The sequence below is a fragment of the Dysidea avara genome, chromosome 1, assembly GCF_963678975.1.
Source record: "Dysidea avara chromosome 1, odDysAvar1.4, whole genome shotgun sequence".
NCBI classification, from domain to species: domain Eukaryota; kingdom Metazoa; phylum Porifera; class Demospongiae; order Dictyoceratida; family Dysideidae; genus Dysidea; species Dysidea avara.
In genome coordinates, this window is record NC_089272.1 from 546377 (window position 1) to 566765 (window position 20389).

Here is a 20389-nt window from a genome sequence, read left to right on the forward strand (position 1 = left end):
AAAATGTTCAGACCTGTAAACTATTTTACATATGTAAGACCATGTAGTTCAAATACTCTAATAGAACATACAGTAATACCGAAGAATTGCTGTTTTCAATTTTGGATAAAGAAGGGTATCGAGGGTTGGGTAATGCAGTATCTACTGTAATTACGTATGTAGTTAGTCACACTTGTAAATTCAGTTATGGCATATAAGAAAGCTATGTAGTTGAACTTTACAGGTTTTTGCAATTGAATTCGTCGCCTTTGCAATTGAATTCATCCCATTTGCAATTGAATTCGTCGGTATTGCAATTGAATTCGCCCTGTTTGCAATTGAATTCGTTGGTATTGCAATTGAATTCGTCCCGTTTGCAATTGAATTCGTCGGTTTTGCAGTTGAATTAGTCGGTTTTGCAATAGAATTCGTCACGTTTGCATTACAATTCGTCATAAACAAAACGGCTCCAAGAAACCAACCCGTTCATTAAGAGATGAACTATTTATGCCTTGGAGAGTTACACTTGAGACAGTAGAAGGTAATTGAAGCTGGTAGTACGCGAAGCTGATAGCTGTCTGACAAGTTAATTAGTTTGCTCGCGAGTGACCACACCCATCGCGAATGGCGTAGTAGAGTTTGGAATGTTGCTGGAGAGGCTGCAGAGGAAGAATTATTGCCTTATAAAGAGTTGTTTACTACTGTTGTACTTGAACAAGTTCTTGTAGCAGCTGCTACATCATGTTTTCATGTTTGCTCCAGCTGCCATTCTCGTTACGGACGAATTTAACTGCAAAAACGACGAATTCAATTGCAAAACCGACGAATTCAATTGCAAACGGGACGAATTCAATTGCAAAACCGACGAATTCAATTGCAAACGGGACGAATTCAATTGCAAACAGGACGAATTCAATTGCAAAACCGACGAATTCAATTGCAAACGGGACAAATTCAATTACAAACGGGACGAATTCAATTGCAAACGGGACAAATTCAATTGCAAAAGCGATGAACTCAATTGCAAACGGGACGAATTCAATTGCAAAGTCGCCGAATTCAATTGCAAAAACCTGTAATTATCTATTAATGTTAGCTTCTAGGAACTAAATGGGCATATTATAAGGTAGTTATGAACATCATTATTATACTGCATGTATGATTTGTAGGGTTCCCTACATAGTCGTCTAAAGCAGTATGGAGCATTGGATGAACTACGGACTAAGAAGTACACAAGACAACTGTTGGAAGGAGTTGTGTATCTTCACACTAAGAAGATAATTCACAGCGATATTAGAGGTCATTTTGTCTTTGTGGTATACAGCTTAATAGAGTACTACATACTTATGTACATCAGTAAGAGATATTATAACACCAACAGTTACAGTACATATTGTTCATACGTACTTGGTGAGTGGGTGGGAAACAACACATTGGGTATGTATACTAGCCTACATCAAAATCATTATTTAAAGGCAAAGAAACTTGTTTCTACATCATGAACTATAGAAATACACAGCTAAAATTTGTCCACATATTCATTGATATACAGTATATACCACTTTAGTGTTGGCGTTCAAAGGTGCCGCTCAGAGTTTAACTTGCATTGCCTGGGCAATATCATGGGAAAGCAGTTTGCCAATGACTTTGATGCCCAGCCAGTTCAAAGAAACGATACGCTTTGACTCGTTATATTGAGCGACACAGAGCTTTGTATTGTGGGACTCATTTTTGTAGTGGTTGTTAAGCTGAGTATATTTGCTAAGATAGAGTAGTTGGTTGTTAGTAAAGGATAATGAAGGCACAAAATAATTGTTTGGGCAATCGCGGATCCGTATTTTTACCCACCGTGTATCAGCCTTTGAACAGACCACAGAACAGCACACTACTAATGCTACGCTGAAATAAGTTAGTAACTTACAGTCCTAAGTACTTAACCCTTAAACGCGCAAAGGCCATTATAGTGGCCCTCACGCATGGCAGTAAACAAAGCACTGTAACTTCCGAACCATTGTCCCTATGGCTACGCAACTGCCATCATTTAATTCGTGATGTAATAGCGAATGAAATGATATGTAGGGTTTTACCCTACACTGAAACACAGGGCCAAAACTCGCCATGAAACTAACTTTTTACGAAATAAACACGTAAAACTGTTTACATACCTTTGGAAAAAGACTCGTATCTCCTTCCCAGTTCATTCTATTGTTCTGCAATAAACGCCGATCGATTCGCCATTCAATTATGCCTCAGGCCATACATGGGTCACGTGACTCAGCCAATTATAAATATGGCTGCCACCGGAAGGAATATGAAATCGCGAAAAGTCAAGACGCTGTTCTTCATCACTTCATAACAAGTGAGCGCCTGTTGTTACAGTGGTTATTTAAACTTCCCCTGATAGCCTATTGAATAAACTTTCTGTTTATATAAGGTGTTAGGCTAATTCAGTTTAGCAAACTCTCACCACTTTCAATATAAAACCAATTTTGGTAAACACGCATTTCTCAAAACCTGCGTGTGCGTTTAAGGGTTAACTTAATATAATAACTTACTTTATATTGTCCCGATAGCAAATTTACTTATTACAAAAATGATAACAATATAAACTCCGTCCTACAATTGCAAGTTTTCTAACATTGCATGTTGAAGCATAGTAACGTATTAATGACATTTTAACGTATAGATAACATTCTGGTGGCTATTAGCCCACATTATTAAAACTACGATCAATCTTCAGATGCTACTGTATAAAACAACGGGCTGAGTTCTCGTTAGTTCTTTCACCTATTAGGTGAGTGTGCCCTAAGTGATATCACTTATACCACGGCTGCTTGGGATTTGCTGATATTATACACCCGCAGCCCTCGGGCTATGGGTGTATATACCAGCAAATATCTTGCAGCCATGGTATAATTATGTACGTACATATGTATATTAGGGCTGAAACGGATAGCAACTTTTACTATCCGGATATCCTGAACAAAACCTATCCGGATATCCTACGGATAGTGACATCATCACTTGCTATAGAAACATTTTATAGTTTATTGTAAACATCCTTGTTTTACTAGTACTAGAAGCAAACAAACATTAACATGATAGCAAAAGGTTTGTGGTAATGTTACAGTGTTACTTTGCACCGTCTGTAACAAGATTGGCAGCTGGAGAAAACATGAATACAAGATGTAGCAGTTGCTACAAGACCTTTTCCAGGTACAACTAGTCGTAAAGAACTCTTTATAAGGCAATAACTATTCTGTTACAACTTCTTCAGCAACATTCACAGCCTCACTTCGTAATTTAGCGATGGGCGTGGTCGCAAGCAAGCTGATTAACTTACCAGGCTGCTGTTAACTTCACATAATCTAGCTTAGCTAACTTTCCATGATGAAAATTGATTCATCTAGTGATGAGAAAGTTGGACAGATAAATGGCTTTAAGTTATTACTATCCGCTTGGCTTCAAAGTACTATCCGGATAGTAAATTATTATCCGGATATCCGGATAATACGGATATCTGTTTCAGCCCTAATGTATATTACATGTCATGCTCACTTATGAGCATTGCAATGATGAAATTTCAATACAGTAACTCCTTCCATATATTAGCCAAGTGTAATGATTGTGGTGATGACGATAGTAGTGATAATGATGAGGAGAATAACAATGGCACATTCAGTAACAAAGTGTTTTAAAATCATTAGCTGTACCTTAGTGTGCAAAGCACACTTAGTATGTGAAGCATACCATTACTAGGTCTGGGGGCATCCCCCCCCCCCCCCCCCCCCCCCCACACAGTTGAAATTTGAATGCTTTGAGAGCATTTTCAGTGCTAAAGTAGGATAGCTATTATCATTAAGATACTGTACAATTAAATACATCAATAAATGAAGGTATTTCAAATATACTCATGCTCTTGTTGTGTATATATGTATGTGTTATAATGGGTGACAGATTGAAGTAATTGCATACCAACTTATTGTCTTGTAATGATTCCGCTGAATGTTCTATTAGAGTAGTTAGGTGACTGCTGTATTACAGTATCTCGATCTCGTGCACTCCCAGCACTGATTCATGCAGTACGTATTCCATTCTTGCATAACCTTTTGGATAAATCCTAGTTACTATGTAAATCAAGGCAAAGTACGTAAGTTGGCTAATGAGTACAATAGTTGCAACTGGTCATTTGAAAAAGTGAGATGGTTCTGCCCCCTCCCTCCATTTCTCTGCCCCTACATTATTAAAATTGGTTTATATCATTGCAGCCATTCTTTGGCCAATACATCTTAAATGAAATTTATTTATATGTTGTGTTTTATAGGTGCTAACATTTTAATGGATCTTCACGGAGATATAAAGTTGGCAGATTTTGGAGCAGCTAAGCTACGTGTAAGTAGTTTTGTTGAGAAATTTATATGTATGTAACTGCATATGTGACTGGGTCTGGAAAACCGGTCTTACCCATGACAGCAGATTTGGTTTTTCACCAAGAACATGAAGCTACATAAATAAACTATCAATTTTCATAATCAAAATCAGCTAGACCAGCTTTTACTGGCTGCTTTTCCCAAGCGCAGTGGCAATCCATACGAGCAGTCTGTGACCCCCAACGGAGCTCTGGCCAGCCTCGCGATGGCTTTACAGGTCCGTGGTGTTGAATAAAGACTTGTGCTAGAAATTTCCTTTCATTTTAGGCAGTTTTGAGACCTGAATGGCTCATAACTTGTCCTAATTCATCCCAACACCTTCCTCTTTAATTTTTTTAAAACAGTCCCTTGCCCACCTCCGGCACCCCTTTTGGAGCTTGCCTGATATAGTCAACATCGAGTTACAAGCTAACTAAAATAGTGAGAAACTTAGTTGTTGGCTACTTGTACAGTGGATGCTGTTGAAGTTAAGGAATTGGTGTAAAACATGTGAAAATTTGGTACATGTAGCTCCAACCATTGGTGAGCTACAACACATTGAATACTTAAAACCGGCATGTGTCGATACTTTTAAATAGGAGATAAGACCGGTTGTCCCAGACTGGGTTACATATAAGTAATACAATACTTTTATAGTAGGAAAGTTTGTGAGAAACTTTTAGCGTAAAAGGCATGTACTGTCAAAGTCTTATGGCACTAACCTAGCTTTTTACTGTTTATGTGTCGGAGTATTTTATGTAGGCCACACCCACCATCCAAGTTATTATTCTATATAATAGTTAGACGTCAAGAACCAGGGTTCTACGGGATTTAGAAAACTCGAAGGCCCTGGGCTGTAGCGCCTGAGCGCAGCGAGGGCGCTACTAAGGGCCTGAGGGTTTTCTAAATCCCGTAGAACCCAGTGGTTCTTGACGTCTAACTTATTTAGACTACAACTCGTTATTGTACCTTGAGTTGACAGCTGCTTGTAAATAGGAAATGTATGGCTAATTACTAGAAACAAGCCCTCTACACCTCCCGACATGGCGGGACCTCAGCTAGGCTGTTGCTACCCGTTTAAACGCCCATGCGTTGCCAATGTTACAGGCGCGTGCTATGTATCGAAGTACTGGACTCAGCGACTGGACTACAACTCATTGTTGCTGTTGTTGTGCCTCGACAGCTGCTTGTAAGCAAGTAATGTAGTGTTGATTAGTACAAACAAGCCCATTACACCTCCCTCTAATTCAGTACGGCTGTTACTAGCCATTTAAATGCCCATGCGTTGCCAATGTTACAGGCGCGTAATTATCGTGTTTCGTATCGCCTCAGAGCGTGGTCTCTATTGGACATGAGCGTGGCTCTACGAGATTTAGAGACCACGTTTTCAGCCAATCAAATTTCAGTATCAAACTTGTTGTAGTCTAATATCATGTAAAACAAAAACAAAGTTGCAATCATTTACAGCACATAATTCAACATTTGTGACCCAGTCTGGGAAAGCCGGTCTTATCGCCTATTTAAAAGTATCGAGAAATGCTAGTTTTAAGTATTTAGTGTGTTGTTGCTCGCCAATGATTGGAGCTATGTGTACCAAATTTTCACACGTTTTACATCAATTCCTTACCTTCCAGAGCATCCACTGTGCAGGTAGCCAACAACTAAGTTTCCCTCCATTTAGATAGTTTTAAAACCAAGATTGGCTGTATCAGACGAGCTCCAAAGGGGAGAGAAGTGGGCAAGGGACTATTCAAAAAAATTGAAAAGGAAGGCATAGGGATAAATTAGGCCAAGTTACAGGTCTCAAAACTGGCCAAATTGAATGGAAATTCACAGCACAGGTCTTTATTCAACACCTTGGAGCTGTACAGCCACATACAGCCATCCCCAGGCTGACCAGAGTTCCATTAAGGCAGTACACTCCTGGGAATATCGTTTGATCGCATGTATGCATGTCTGTCCACATCATGGCTTGCACATGTCAAAGTAAAATGAAGACCTGCAAATACTACCAATAAGAGTTTGTGATATCATTACTTAACTATTGATACTACTTTGTGTTAGCAAGTATGTTTTGTAACTATGCATCCAATGTTATTGTTACGTAATTGTACATGTAACACTTTCACATGTCAGATCAAAGGAGCCACCTAGGCTACATTTCGTATGTAGCCCAGCTAGCCAGGCTACATACGAAATGTAGCAGGACTACAACTGGGCAGTGATTATATAGACGTTGGTGCCGAAATCAATTGTGGGGATCGATTAATACGCATGTGATTAGGATGCACGACTTGGATTTTGCAATGAAAACCACTCAGATGGAAAGTGTTTTGTTATCCTCGCCATCCTATGAGTTGAAAAACATTGGGCTAAGGTGAACACTAGTGCTATAGCTTATTCATCGATTGTTTCTGTACGTTTTCGAATATGAACATGGCCCCATCATGGAGCTACTACTCTGCACGGAGTAACCACTCTACAAGTAAGCTTACCTGTGTAGGCCTTTGGTGAACTTCATAATTTTTTTCCATAAATGATGCAGTGCACAGATTAAAACATTAAACTCATGTAACCGAAATTCTCCATGATATCTCTAGGATATGTCTGTTTATTGTAACCAGAACGTATTAGCTGCTGACCCATAATCAAAAATTTTAGGTATGCATCATACAGTGCGATAGTAACTGTATAGTGGGGACCACAAAGGAGTAGGCGTGGCTCACGAAATAATATTACCCAAAAAAACAGCCTCAATTTCCCCTGACGATGATGAAGCAGTATTAAGGAGGTAAAACTAAGCCCAAACAAGCTTTCAGATTAACCCTAAACGCTTTCAACAAGTTGCTACGAAATTTTTAAAATTTTTTTATTCGATGGAATTTTCTACTGATTGACTGAATAAGTAAGTAACTGACTGATGCTTTCAGACAAGCGTAACTCGATAACGGCTAAGGCTACGGGTTTGATTTTTTCACTGTTCGATGTCGCTTTGGCCTGAGAGGTGCCTTTTGGAATACCGCAGTACGTGCAATGCATTCTTCATGGACTTACCAGTGTCCTCCTTTGTGTCCCATTCATCTTTGCTGACAGGGAAAGGTGCCGATTTGGTGCTAGCACGTGATGGCTTCCCTTCAAAACAGAAATCGTCCATATTTTTCATAGTGGCTATTATGATTGCAGAGGTGCTTTACAAACGGTTCTTGATTCGTATTGCTGTGCAACGGGTTAAACATAGCTGACAGCGAAGCGGAATGGATACTTCACTTTTCAGACGATAATTAATAAAATTGGGGCGTGGCACCATTTCTTTTGGTGTGCGTAGATTGTAGAGGTGCTTCCGGAAAGTTCTTGATTCGAAATGCTGTGTAACGGGTTGAACATAGCTGACAACGAAGCGTAATGGATATTTCACTTTTCAGACGATAATTGATATAGCTGGGGTGCGCAGCGCCATTTCAGATGAGGTATGCATGGGTTCACCAGTCATAATAAAATTATTTACAAAAAAGTTAACAAGTACACGAAAAAAATTGGAATTTTCAACTAGAGTAGGGACCATAGCACATTGATAAAAAGTACTGAAACAAGCTGGAGTAGTAGTCCATGATATTAAATCACTGTAAAACAATAAGAAGTGTTATATCCGTACTGTGCATTTCCATTATGGTATCTTGAGCACAGTAGGGATATAACACTTCTTATTGTTTTACTGTGATTTAATATTGTGCACTATTCCAGCTTGTTTCAGTACTTTTTATCGATGTGCTATGGTCCCTACTCTAGCTGAAAATTCCTATTTTTTTCGTGTACTTGTATATAATACATCCAGTGGCTGCACTCATATTGGCTTGGGTGATTGATTGCCCTGTACAGGCTATCAATCTGATAAGTATTACATATTAGTTGTAACACTGGGCATTCGGGCTTTGCCTGATATGTATGCCCTCACACCCATGTTACAACTATTACATGTAATTCCATGTATGTCATTATCCATTAGTTGGAAACAAGCCACTTTAAACTACAAACCTATCTCTCTACATTTAGTTTGTCTATCATGTTCATACAAAAGATTTAAAGTCACTTGAGTCTGTCCCACATATTCAGAACTGTGCACATGCCTGGTTTTCTTCATGTGTGTGCATGTCTCACATGAGCAAGAGCCTTAAGCTAAAAGAACTCTCATTCTATAAGTTTAAGCTGCATATTTACAGAGGGTTAGCTTTCTCATAGACATGTTACTTGAATGGGGTGCTTGCCTCTGCAATAATAAATTCCTATGTGCTGTAAGAATATTTTGAGAGTGGAAACTGTCCTCGTAATATAGTACATGTAGCAGGAACAAGGGAGAATTACAAATTAATGAGTGTGTGTGACCCATATCAAAATATTGTGTGTTGAGGTGTAAGCAGAAGAATTCATAAAAAAATCATAAAACTACCAATAAGGCACTCTTCTATGGTTGTATCCATTAGGGCTGGGACGAATATTGAAATTTACCTTCGAAGATTTGCTAATAAAATGTTCGAACATTCAAAGCTTCGGTGTTAGCTTTCAAGTTACAGGTTTTCTTGTAATTATGCACATCCTTCTTAAGTATTATCCTTCAAATATAAGTTAAGGTAATATAACTCAAGTTACTTTACTTACAAATGTAACGCGTTACCTAAGTAATATAGTTACTGTAATGAATCTGGAAAGTGTGTAGCAGCAGAACTGAATGATGTGATTGTTCATTTGCAAATGGGTGTGTCCGCTATACTGCAATCATGCATAGGTAAACACCAAGTAATGGCTAAAAGGACATTTCCATACATTATCTATCACTTTATAAGGTGTTTTAAGGCTGCAACTACAGTAGCAAGCTAAACTACGATGTTTAAAAGTAGGTGTGGCACACAAGGATCGATCACAAAGAGATGAACATCAATCGCGCTAGATAAATAAGCAACTGCAATAAAGATGAAGACGTTTTTATTTGTAATTCATTTGTAGACTATGAGTGCATTATGAAGCTTTGAAGGACAGTTTTATAATGCAAAGTTTACTTAACTTTTGAACCCACTAAACAGTTGAAGCTTCGTCCCAGCCCTAGTATCCATGCAAAGATATCCGCACATACTATATGCAATTTTTACAATCCTATTTAGTTACCAGGTGCTTGCGTAGTTAAAAAATATATTTTTTAAATCCAGTAGAACAAGTAATCATGCAGGCAGCAACTGTATGAGTTAATTGTATTTATGTATCTTTATACAACATACAGCCCTTACTTTAAATTTAAATCTTTAATAGACAATATATCTGAGCAAAACTAATGGTAGCAAATCACAGAAATCAGTAGCTGGTACTACATACTGGATGGCCCCTGATGTGATCAGAGGACAACCAGCTTCATACAAAGCTGATGTCTGGTGAGGATATTGTAGTGATTGTGTTGCTTGCTTGGTTAGTAGTAGTAACTAAATTCAACCACATTTTGTGTATATATGCATTCAAATAATGTTGTACGTACAAGTTCATTGGTGAAAAAAGAAAAAAAAACTAGAGGCATGTTATTACGTACCAGGCTGGTGAAGTTTCACCACACATGTTAATTATGTGGTAATGTTTTAGGAGTATCGGCTGTACCTTTGTGGAGATGTTGACATGTTATCCACCATTATATGATATGGAGCCATTTGCTGCCATGTACACGATAGCTTCTCCAAATGAACCAGTGACAGTTGTACTGCCTGACCATTGCTCTGAAGATGCTAAAGACTTCTTGATGCTCTGTTTGTCAAGGTGAAAGGAATACTGTTATAGATGTAGTTCCTTTTTTTGTTTTTGCAAAATTGTCTCCCCAGTTTTCCTTGCATATGATACGCGTCAAAATAAGCAAAGCTTAGTATAGTTGAAGAGTAATTTTAGTTTTAAAAAAAGTGTTATAGCATGATGTGAAAGTATGATTGTAGCTACAGTGGAACCTCAATTATCCGATCCCCTTGAGACCAGGGGTGGTACATAAGTCTGAAAAGTCTGTATCTCTGAAACTGTATAAATAACCTTAAAATACCATAAAGAATTTTTAAAATAAAATTATCAGTATTTTCAACTACCCTAATAGAACAGTCACTATTCTAATAGAGCAGTCATTTCGGTAGTTTGGTTAACCGAGAATCCGGATAAATGGGGTCTGGATAGCTGAAGTTACACTGTACATATGTTTGTTATACATATGTGTGCATGCGTAACTGTAGCTTCTGTGAGTTACTTGTCCTGCAAAACTGTAAATTATAAAAACAAACAGTATAATTATTGACATGACTTTTTACCTGATGGAATTTCACACAGTTTCTCAAAAGTTTAGGTCTCTGATATGCTTCTTTGAGAATTGATAAAAACCAGAGTTTTAGCATTCATATAACACTTGTGTATGTATGTGGCACGTACCTAGTTCAGCAACTTCACCTTCATATGGTTTCCTGTTTAGTTTAGCCATAGACAATGGATCCATACCGGAAAACCCTTCATCCAACGTGGCTATCAAATCCTCTACAGGATGAATGGTTATGCTTACCAGTGCATTGTAACATATTGTACTGCAAGGGAATTTAGTGAAATATTCGTATATACTGTAGCTACGTGTAATGTAACTACTGTTGAGCTCTGGTCACGGTACACCATTGACATGCACAGCCATTTGTACACAACATGGTTGAAGCCATAAGAACAATTTTTTAGTGTAGTATGTGCATATTTATGTGTGTAGTACCAGCCGTACTATAATATATATTACATCCCAGTGCGTGGGAGTATCAAAGCGCCGCACCGGGTTATAACTACCATACAGCTAGACAGAGCGGCGCTGCTACTGTACGATATATTAGTTATCACCCAGTGATAACTAACTTATCACCCTGTTGTGGAGCCACTCAGTCTCTTTCGTGACATCATAATAACCGCGAATGGCATTGTTTACCAATGGAACAAAGAGCCAAATAAGGAAATATTGATACAAAACAAACCAATACAGCACCTAAAACTAGCTAAATCTTACAAGAAAACTGTTAATCCTTTACACAATAACACTACAAGTTACCAATACGATAGTTTAACAAATGTCAAGCACAGTTGCCCACGTGCTCCAGTTCAGGCTAATAGCCTGCGGCACTCTCGCCAGTACTACTAATCACCCAAGCCGGTGAAGGCTGATAGCCTTCGCCACGCTGAGTGGTCAACCACCCCAGCCAACATGAGTGCTACTACTGGATTGCTTTTATATACTTACCTTAATGCTTCGATGATGGATGGGAGAAGGTAACGTTGCTGTTACATTTGTTAATGTAAACGGACAAGTCCTGGAGATATCACAGAAATATTTCACCATGTGACTCACAATAAAATCGATTGTGGGTTGCGAGCAAAACCTGCCAAAAGATGTAATGAGCATCTACCATGCCAAACTATGGTGAAATACGCATGAGTTACTTTGTTAAATTAGTTGTGTGCTGTTCAGGCTGCTAATAATTCATGCAACGCTTGTTAATTACGAGTCCTAGTGTATCAGTGGTGAAGCTACACGACTAGAAAGTTCCATAAATCATTTAAAGCATTGCCTTGCTTGTGCTATATGAAAAATAAAGTACGAGGCACTTGGCCTCGATGCTAATAAAGCACTCCGTTTTGCCTCGTGCTTTATTAGCATCTCGACCGCACGCCTCGTACTTTATTTTTCATATAGCACTTGCGGCTATGCTTTAACATATACATAAAAAATGAAAATGGGGGACTCACGCAACTTACTTAATCCCATTCTCCTCCTTTACTTAAGTAGAACGATCATCTGAGTTCAGATAATCGGCTTCCACATGCGGCAGAAATCTTCAAACAATGATTCTCTGTCATCCTAACCAAACAATCATCAAAGAACAACTGGGGCCTCCACTGTAAGCTTGTGGTCAATTTCACATTCTTAATGACACCTCCTCTAATATATGCACATGCGTGCATAAATACACAGACATACAGACTATAACTATAATAATAGTGCAGTATAATAATAGTTACTGTCACTCTGTTACACAAATAATGTATGAAGACAAATTGCTTTAATTGTCAGCCTTGCTTACCCTGTGACATATGTACAGTAGCGGTCAAAAAGTTTCCATTGCGTTAGCATTTGCCTAATGCAACGCAAATGCAATGCAATTGCACCACTTAGAGAACGCAAACAGAATGCAACCATATGCGAACACATCACTAGCAAAAAGGAGTATACAGTGGTACAAACCTCTATCAAGCTAATGTAGGAAAACTGGCTAAGCCATTGATAATAACAATCCTATCTATACGATTTAGTTAATAGTTGAAGATTACTATGATTATTGTTATAACTTAGCTGTATTCTGCATAATAGTAAGGGAATGGTGTTTACAAACAAAAACTACACCTAACTTGTACACTATCTGATAGCTACCATAGTTTATATAGCTGTTTCTATTTCTAACCCATGTCTATCTATTTCTTTTTTACCCGTTTGGTTTTTTTTTCTTCGTTTTTTTCTTCTTCTTTTCGCACACTTTGCAAAATCCGCCATAAAACGTGAATGCGTGCTCCAATCGGGCTGAAAATTGGTACACTTAAAGGGCTCATTAAGGCGAATCTCAGTACCAAGTTTGGTAGGAATCTGATGAACATTCACGGAGTTATGACCAATTATTTGCGTAAAATAAGTTCGAAGGTCTGTCACGCCCACAGGGTAAACCGCTTGAAGGAATGAACTGAAAATTGCTATGTAAATGGAGTAACTATTGTAGGAGTGCCTTTTTGTGGTTTGAAAGAAATCCAGTTAAAGGCCATCGAGATATGACACAAAACCCAACCTATGTCACAATTACGCGATCGAATTTTATGAATAAAAAAACTATCAGTTTTCACGCCTACCAGGCAAACCGCTTAGAGCAGTGAGCTGAAAATCGGTGTGTAGTTGGAATAATTATCATAGAAATTCCTTGCAGTAGTACAGAAGAATCGGATTACAAACCACTGAGTTATGATTCCAAAGTCAACTACGTGTAGCATATGCGAGATCGAGATACTCTAATAGAACAGTCACCCTAATAAAGCATTCAGCTACGTATATAACTTACTCCATTACAGAATTATATGACATTGCAAGTTATTCTGTAGGGAGTTCAGCTACAAACAGTTAATCTTATAAACAATTCAGCTACAAGCAAGTCACCCTGTAGAGAGTTCAGCTACAAATATGTTGCTGTAGAGATTCAAAATATTATAAGTCACACTGAAGAGAATTCAGCTATAAACAAGTCACCTTGTAGAGACAACAAGTCACTGCGTAAAGGGTTCAGCTACAAAATAGCTACCCAGTAGAGAGTTCATCTAGACTAGCCACAAACAAGTTACTTTATGCAATGTTCAGCTACAAGTAAATCACTCAGTAGAGACTTCAGCTACAAACAAGTCACTCTATAGTACAAACAAGTCACCATGTAGCTGGAGAGTTCAACAACCAATCAAAAACACCACTCTGTAAAGAGTTCAGCTATACAAACATGTTATAACTCTATAGAGAAAGTTATAACTCTATAGAGAGATCAGTTAGAAACAATTAGTCATCCAGTAGAGAGATCAGCTAAAAGACATCACCTTATAGAGAGTTTAGTTACAAAGGAACCACCACGTATAGAGTTCAGCTACAAACATATCACCCTGTAGAGAGTGCAGCTATGAACAGATCACCCTGTAGAGAGTTCAGCTAGAAAAAGTCATCCTGTAGAGAGATCAGCTAGAAGGATCACCTTGTAGAGAGTTCAACTACAAACAAATCACCCTGCAGATATTTCAGCTACAAACAAGTCACCCTATAGAGAGATTAGCTAGAAGAAGTTACCTTGTACAGAGCTCAGCTACAAAGAAATCATCATATAAAGAGTTCAGCTGCAAACAAATCATCTGTAGATAGTTCAGCCAGAAACAAGTACACCCTGTAGAGAGATCAGCTAGAAACAAGTCATCCCATAGAGAGAGCAGCTACAAAGAAACCATCCTGTAGAGAGTTCAATTACAAACAGATAACCTATAGAGAGTTCAGCTACAAACAAATCACCCTGTAGAGAGATCAGCTAGAAGATGTTACCTTGTAGAGAGTTCAGCTGCAAACAAATCACCCTGTAGAGAGATCAGCAAGAAGAAGTTACCTTATAGAGAGTTCAGCTACAAAGAAACCATCATGTAGAGAGTTCAGTTGCAAACAAACCACCTGTAGAGAGTTCAGCTACAAACAAATCTCCCTGTAGAGAGATCAGCTAGAAGAAGTTATCTTGTAGAGAGTTCAGCTACAAATAAATCACCCTGTAGAGAGATCAGCTAGAAGAAGTTACCTTGTAGAGAGTTCAACTACAAATAAATCACCCTGTAGAGAGATCAGCTAGAAGAAGTTACCTTGTAGAGAGTTCAGCTACAAACAAACCACCATTTAGAGAGTTCAGCTAGAAGAAGTTACCTTGTAGAGAGTTCAGCTACAAAGAATCTATTCTGTAAAGAGCTCAGCTGCAAACAAATCACCTGTACAGAATTCAGCTACAAACAAATCACCCTGTAGAGAGATCAGCTAGAAGAAATTACCTTGTAGAAAGTTCAGCTACAAAGAAACCATCATGTAGAGAGTTCAGCTGCAAACAAATCACCTGTAGAGAGTTCAGCTACAAACAAATCTCCCTGTAGAGAGATCAGCTAGAAGAAGTTTCCTTGTAGAGAGTTCAGCTACAAACAAATCACCTTGTAGAAAGATCAGCTAGAAGAAGTTACCTTGTAGAGAGTTCGGTTACAAAGAAACCACCATGTAGAGAGTTCATCTATAAACTAGTGACCTTGTGGAGACATCGGCTAGAAGAAGTTACCTCGTAGAGAGTTCAGCTACAAAGAAACCATTCTGTAAAGAACTCAGCTGCAAACAAATCACCTATACAGAATTCAGCTACAAACAAATCACTCTATAGTAAGATGAGCTAGAAGATGTTACTTTGTAGAGAGTTCAGTTACAAAGAAACCACCATGTAGAGAATTCAGCTACAAACAAATCACCCTGTAGAGAGATCAGCTAGAAGAAATCACCTTGTAGAGAATTCAGCTACAAAGAAACCACCATGTAGAAAGATCAGTTAGAAGGAGTTACCTTGTAGAGAGTTCAGCTACAAAGAAACTATCCTGTAAAGAGTTCAGCTGCAAACAAATCACCTGTACAGAATTCAGCTACAAACAAATCACCCTGTAGAGAGGTCAGCTAGAAGAAGTTATCTTGTAGATAGTTCAGCTACAAATGAATCACCCTGTAGAGAGATCAGCTAGAAGAAGTTACATTGTAGATAGTTCAGCTACAAACAAATCACCCTGTAGAGAGATCAGTTAGAAGAAGTTACCTTGTAGAGAGTTCAGCTACAAAGAAACCATTCTGTAAAGAGCTCAGCTGCAAACAAATCACCTGTACAGAATTCAGCTACAAACAAATCACCCTGAAGAGAGATCAGCTAGAAGAAATTACCTTGTAGAGAGTTCAGCTACAAAGAAACCACCATGTAGAGAGTTCAGCTGCAAAGCAATCACCCTGTAGAAAATTCTGCCACAAACAAATTGCCTTGTAGAAAGATCAGTTAGAAGGAGTTACCTTGTAAAGAGTTCAGCTGCAAACAAATCACCTATACAGAATTCAGCTACAAACAAATCACCCTGTAGAAAGATCAACTAGAAGAAGTTACCTTGTAGATAGTTCAACTACAAACAAATCACCCTATAGAGAGATCAACAAGAAGAAGTTACCTTGTAGATCGTTCAGCTACAAACAATTCACCCTGTAGAGAGAGCAGCTAGAAGATGTCACCTTGTAGAGTGTTCAGTTACAAAGAAACCACCATGGAGAGTTCTGTAATAAATATTATATGTATTATATATATAATTTGTACATTACTGATAAAATCAGAATTATTTAAAGTACATCTGCTTCATCTTTTCTTCTTCCTGTGGTAAAGAAAAAAGATAGGTTTAAAAATCCCCAAAGCCGGCCTATCTTTGGGGTATACAAATACAAAAAGAAATGAAATCTAATCCAAAACAGCCAAGCTGTAAAAAAAGAGTGCGGCCCTCAAAAAGGCTATGGTGAAAAAAGATGTGAAATCCAAGGTGGCGGCCAAGAAATGGCTGTGATGGTAGGTTAATGGTAAAAATTTTAATAACGACAATTCAGGTGAATTTTGGTGCCGCTTTACCATTAACCTACCATCACAGCCATTTCTTGGCCGCCACCTTGGATTTCACATCTTTTTTTCACCATAGCCTTTTTGAGGGCTGCACTCTTTTTTTACGGCTTGGCTGTTTTGGATTAGATATTAAGTTACACATTACTCATTACCTTTTAAAAGTGTACCTTTCAGTTACTTATTATGTAGTATGTAGTGTAACTTAATAAGTTGAATATTACTTGTTACTTTTTGAAAAGAGGAATGTATTATGCAAACTAAGCATGTTGATCAGTTTTACAGTTCTGCTACAGGAGTCAGTACCAACAATGGTGGTGTGGCCTTAGTTGCAGTACATAGACAATAAGGCACCCACAAGCATGTTTTAATGCATGCTTCAGTTCAGACTTTTCCGGAATACTATGTGTTTAAAATTAATAGACTGCTGTTGTAACACAAGTGCTGTTACTTATTTCCTTGGAAGGGCAGACCAGTGTTTTATGCTGTTACAGTTTACAAGAAGCTTTTTTAATTTCCAAAGTTTCACTGCAGACTCGTACATGTAATTGTATGGCTTCTCATGCGGTATATTCTACAAGCGTTATGGTGTAACTAAATCACGTGAAAGCTAGGAAATCTGGAATCCAGTTTGTCTCATTTGTAGACTGGTTTTGCCACTTAGCATTGGATGGCAATTGCCTATACCATCTCACGGTCTCGTTATGTAATAATATTACTGTTCTTCATTACAGTAGCAAGTTAGAAATTAGAGAAAATAACTTAAGTTATATTACTGTGTAATAGAATGTAGTGTGTTTTATTAATTATAATTATTACTTAATGCTTTACCTCCAACTCTGATACAATCTTACTTACTTAACTAATACCTTATACAGGGATGTATCAAGTAGACCAACTGCAGAGGAATTGTTGTGGCATGAATTTTTGAAGTCATCAAGTACTATAGGTACGTAAGTGTAATAGTGTCTGTACTACTGCACATATGTATGGTGTATATATCAAGTCATTCAATTATGTGCCAAGTTGTACCAGAGCATTATCAGCAAGTAAAATTACAATAGAGAGTATTATAGACTGATATAATTATGCTGCTATACCATCATTTCTTGAAAGAAAACTGACACACCCCATAACAACTAACGTAAAAAGATTCCTTTATTAATAAATCCTTATTATCTTGTCTAAATTTCTTACGGGTGGCTTTTATTAATCAATTAGTAAGTAGCATAGTTGCATACGGGTGGTCAGTTACCTAGTACACAGTAGTAGTCAGTTAGGTTGGTCATGCTTTGTTTTCCAGATACAAATGACGTCTGAATCATTTTTCACATTTCCTAGTGTTTAGGTTATGTATCTTGATTGCATATCCACATCAAATTTTGTCTTTATAAGGATTTTCGTACTCTATTGGTATGCTTGGTATGCTTGGTGTCGTTTGCTGTTTGCTTATTTTGGTAATCATACAGTACGATAGTACTGTATAGTAGGGACTACAAAGAAGTAGGTATGGCCCACGAAATAACATCACCCAGAAACCAGTCACAATTTTCCCAGATGATGATGAGGTAGTATTGGAATGGGACACAATGGAGGACACTGGTAAGTCCATGAAGAATACATTTTACGTACTGTGGTATGCCAAAAGGTGCCTCTCGGGCCAATGCAATGTTAAACATTGAAAAAATCAAGCCCATATCCTTAGCCGTTATCAAGTTACGCTTATCTGAAGGCATCAGTCAGTTACTTAGTCAGTCAGTAGAAAATTCCGTTATCAATTTGGCGGCAGCACATGATGGCTTCCCTTTGAAATGGAAATTGTCCGTATTATTCATAGTGGCTATTTTGATTGTTCGAACAGTTCTTGATTTGTACTGCTGTGTAACGGGTTGAACATAGCTGACAACAAAGCGTAATGGATAATTCACTTTTCAGCAGCATGACAATAATTGATATAACTGGGGCGCATGGTGCCATTTCTTTCTTTCAGCATGTGTGGATCGCAGAAGTGCATTTCGAACAGTTCTTGACTTGCAATGCTGTGTAATGGATTGAACATAGTTGACAACAAAACGTAATGGATACTTCACTTTTTAGATGATATTTGATATAGCTGGGGCATGAGGTGCCATTTCAGATGCAGTATGCGTGGATTCACCAGTCATAATAATTATTTACAAAAAAAGTTAGCAAACAAGTACACAGAATTTCCAACTAGAATAGGGACCATATCACATCGATAAAAAGTACTAAAACAAGCTGGAGTAGTGCATGATATTAAATCACAGTATTAAAATAATAGGAAGCGTTATCTCCCTCATCATACTATTACACTTACAACCAACCACAACACAGCACCACATTGGGTTGTGTGCCACCAAGGGTCTGCTACTGTTAATGGCTTTAACACACAAAAACACACACTGAAGGATTTACACTGCACAAAGCTACTATTACAGCTCATCAGTTTTGTACATGTTGCTGGTATACAAAGTAGAGGAGTGGGGGCTAGCCAAAATCATAATAAGCTAAACATAAGTTTGAGACTGAGGCAGTCCCTGGAAAAAACCTGGTAGACTTTTTTTTTCTAACCTACCAGGAAAAACCAAAAATTGGCTCCACTCATGTTGTGCATTAACTAAAGTTCAAGTAAACAGGAAATCTATGGTTTCATTCTGCCAAGGTCTTCAAGTTCCAACAAAATTACCTACAGAGAATCAAGAACAAAAAACCCTAACAGTATTAGGAGGGAGGGTGGGGTAGCCCACTTGTACAAACACTTGGCGTAGAATGAATTGTAACACTTTACCTTACCTTTTATACCTACTGTAACGTGACAGAGGCTCACGTGACAGAGGCTCACATGACAACCATATAGTATTCATACAGGAGCTGTCTAATTCATTACATTTAACCGACAGAAAATGCACCTCCCTCACCATACTATTACCCTTACAACCAACCACAACACAGCACCACATTGGGTTTTGTGCCACCAAGCGTGGGCTACTGTTATGACTTTAACACACACTAGGGTAACAAAGAAAGTGTTATAGTAATTCTTGAATTTATAAGCCCGATTGCTTGGTGACAGACAATCTACTCTCCTCCTTAGAATTAGTATATCACCGAGCCACTGGCTTCTATCAGACACCTGTGTTAGATGGTTTATCTCCCATTTTGCCAAAGATAACATTTTGCTGCCTGGCTATCAGGGCACTAGAATATAGCGTGACTTGCTGTGTATAATCTCATCAGATCTTAAGAAACCTGCAGAATACTAAACAAGCAAGCAATTCAAGCAACTTAACTATGTATAAATCCAATAAAAGAACCACATCTCCCATTGTCTTGTACTGTAACTGCCACCTGGCTTCTATGTGGTTGTAAACAACCGGATATTTCTTTACTGCACTACAGGACCATACATAATTACCCATAGTGGCTGCATGTGCCTTTATCACTACATAACAATTATAACAGAAATATGGAGTAAACAATATGTTGGCTTACTGACACCTCCTTTCCAAAGCCCTCTTGGCATTCAGGTTGTAAGCCTCAAAGTGAGATCCTTTGTCAGGGGCATATCTAGGATTTTTATAATGGGGTTTCCATCAGCAAGAATATGGACAGCTATAGAGGAACTCACCTAATATCGGCCGGGCTCCAAAATCGGACGCAATTGTTCCGAGCTACAACAGGCATTTGTGAACAAATCATATGTCTTTAGATAGTTCAAGG

General features: G+C 38.2%; 1 protein-coding gene across 1 annotated transcript in view; it reads left to right on the forward strand.

The window, feature by feature from the left end:
- Positions 1 to 20389, forward strand: part of LOC136242173 (uncharacterized) — a 113500-nt gene that overhangs the window by 32360 nt on the left and 60751 nt on the right. The window contains exons 10-14 of the mRNA XM_066033595.1: positions 1149 to 1278; positions 4304 to 4371; positions 9687 to 9805; positions 10008 to 10178; positions 17527 to 17597. Of these exons, the coding sequence (XP_065889667.1) occupies positions 1149 to 1278; positions 4304 to 4371; positions 9687 to 9805; positions 10008 to 10178; positions 17527 to 17597 (559 nt within the window). The remainder of the gene's footprint in view (positions 1 to 1148; positions 1279 to 4303; positions 4372 to 9686; positions 9806 to 10007; positions 10179 to 17526; positions 17598 to 20389) is intronic.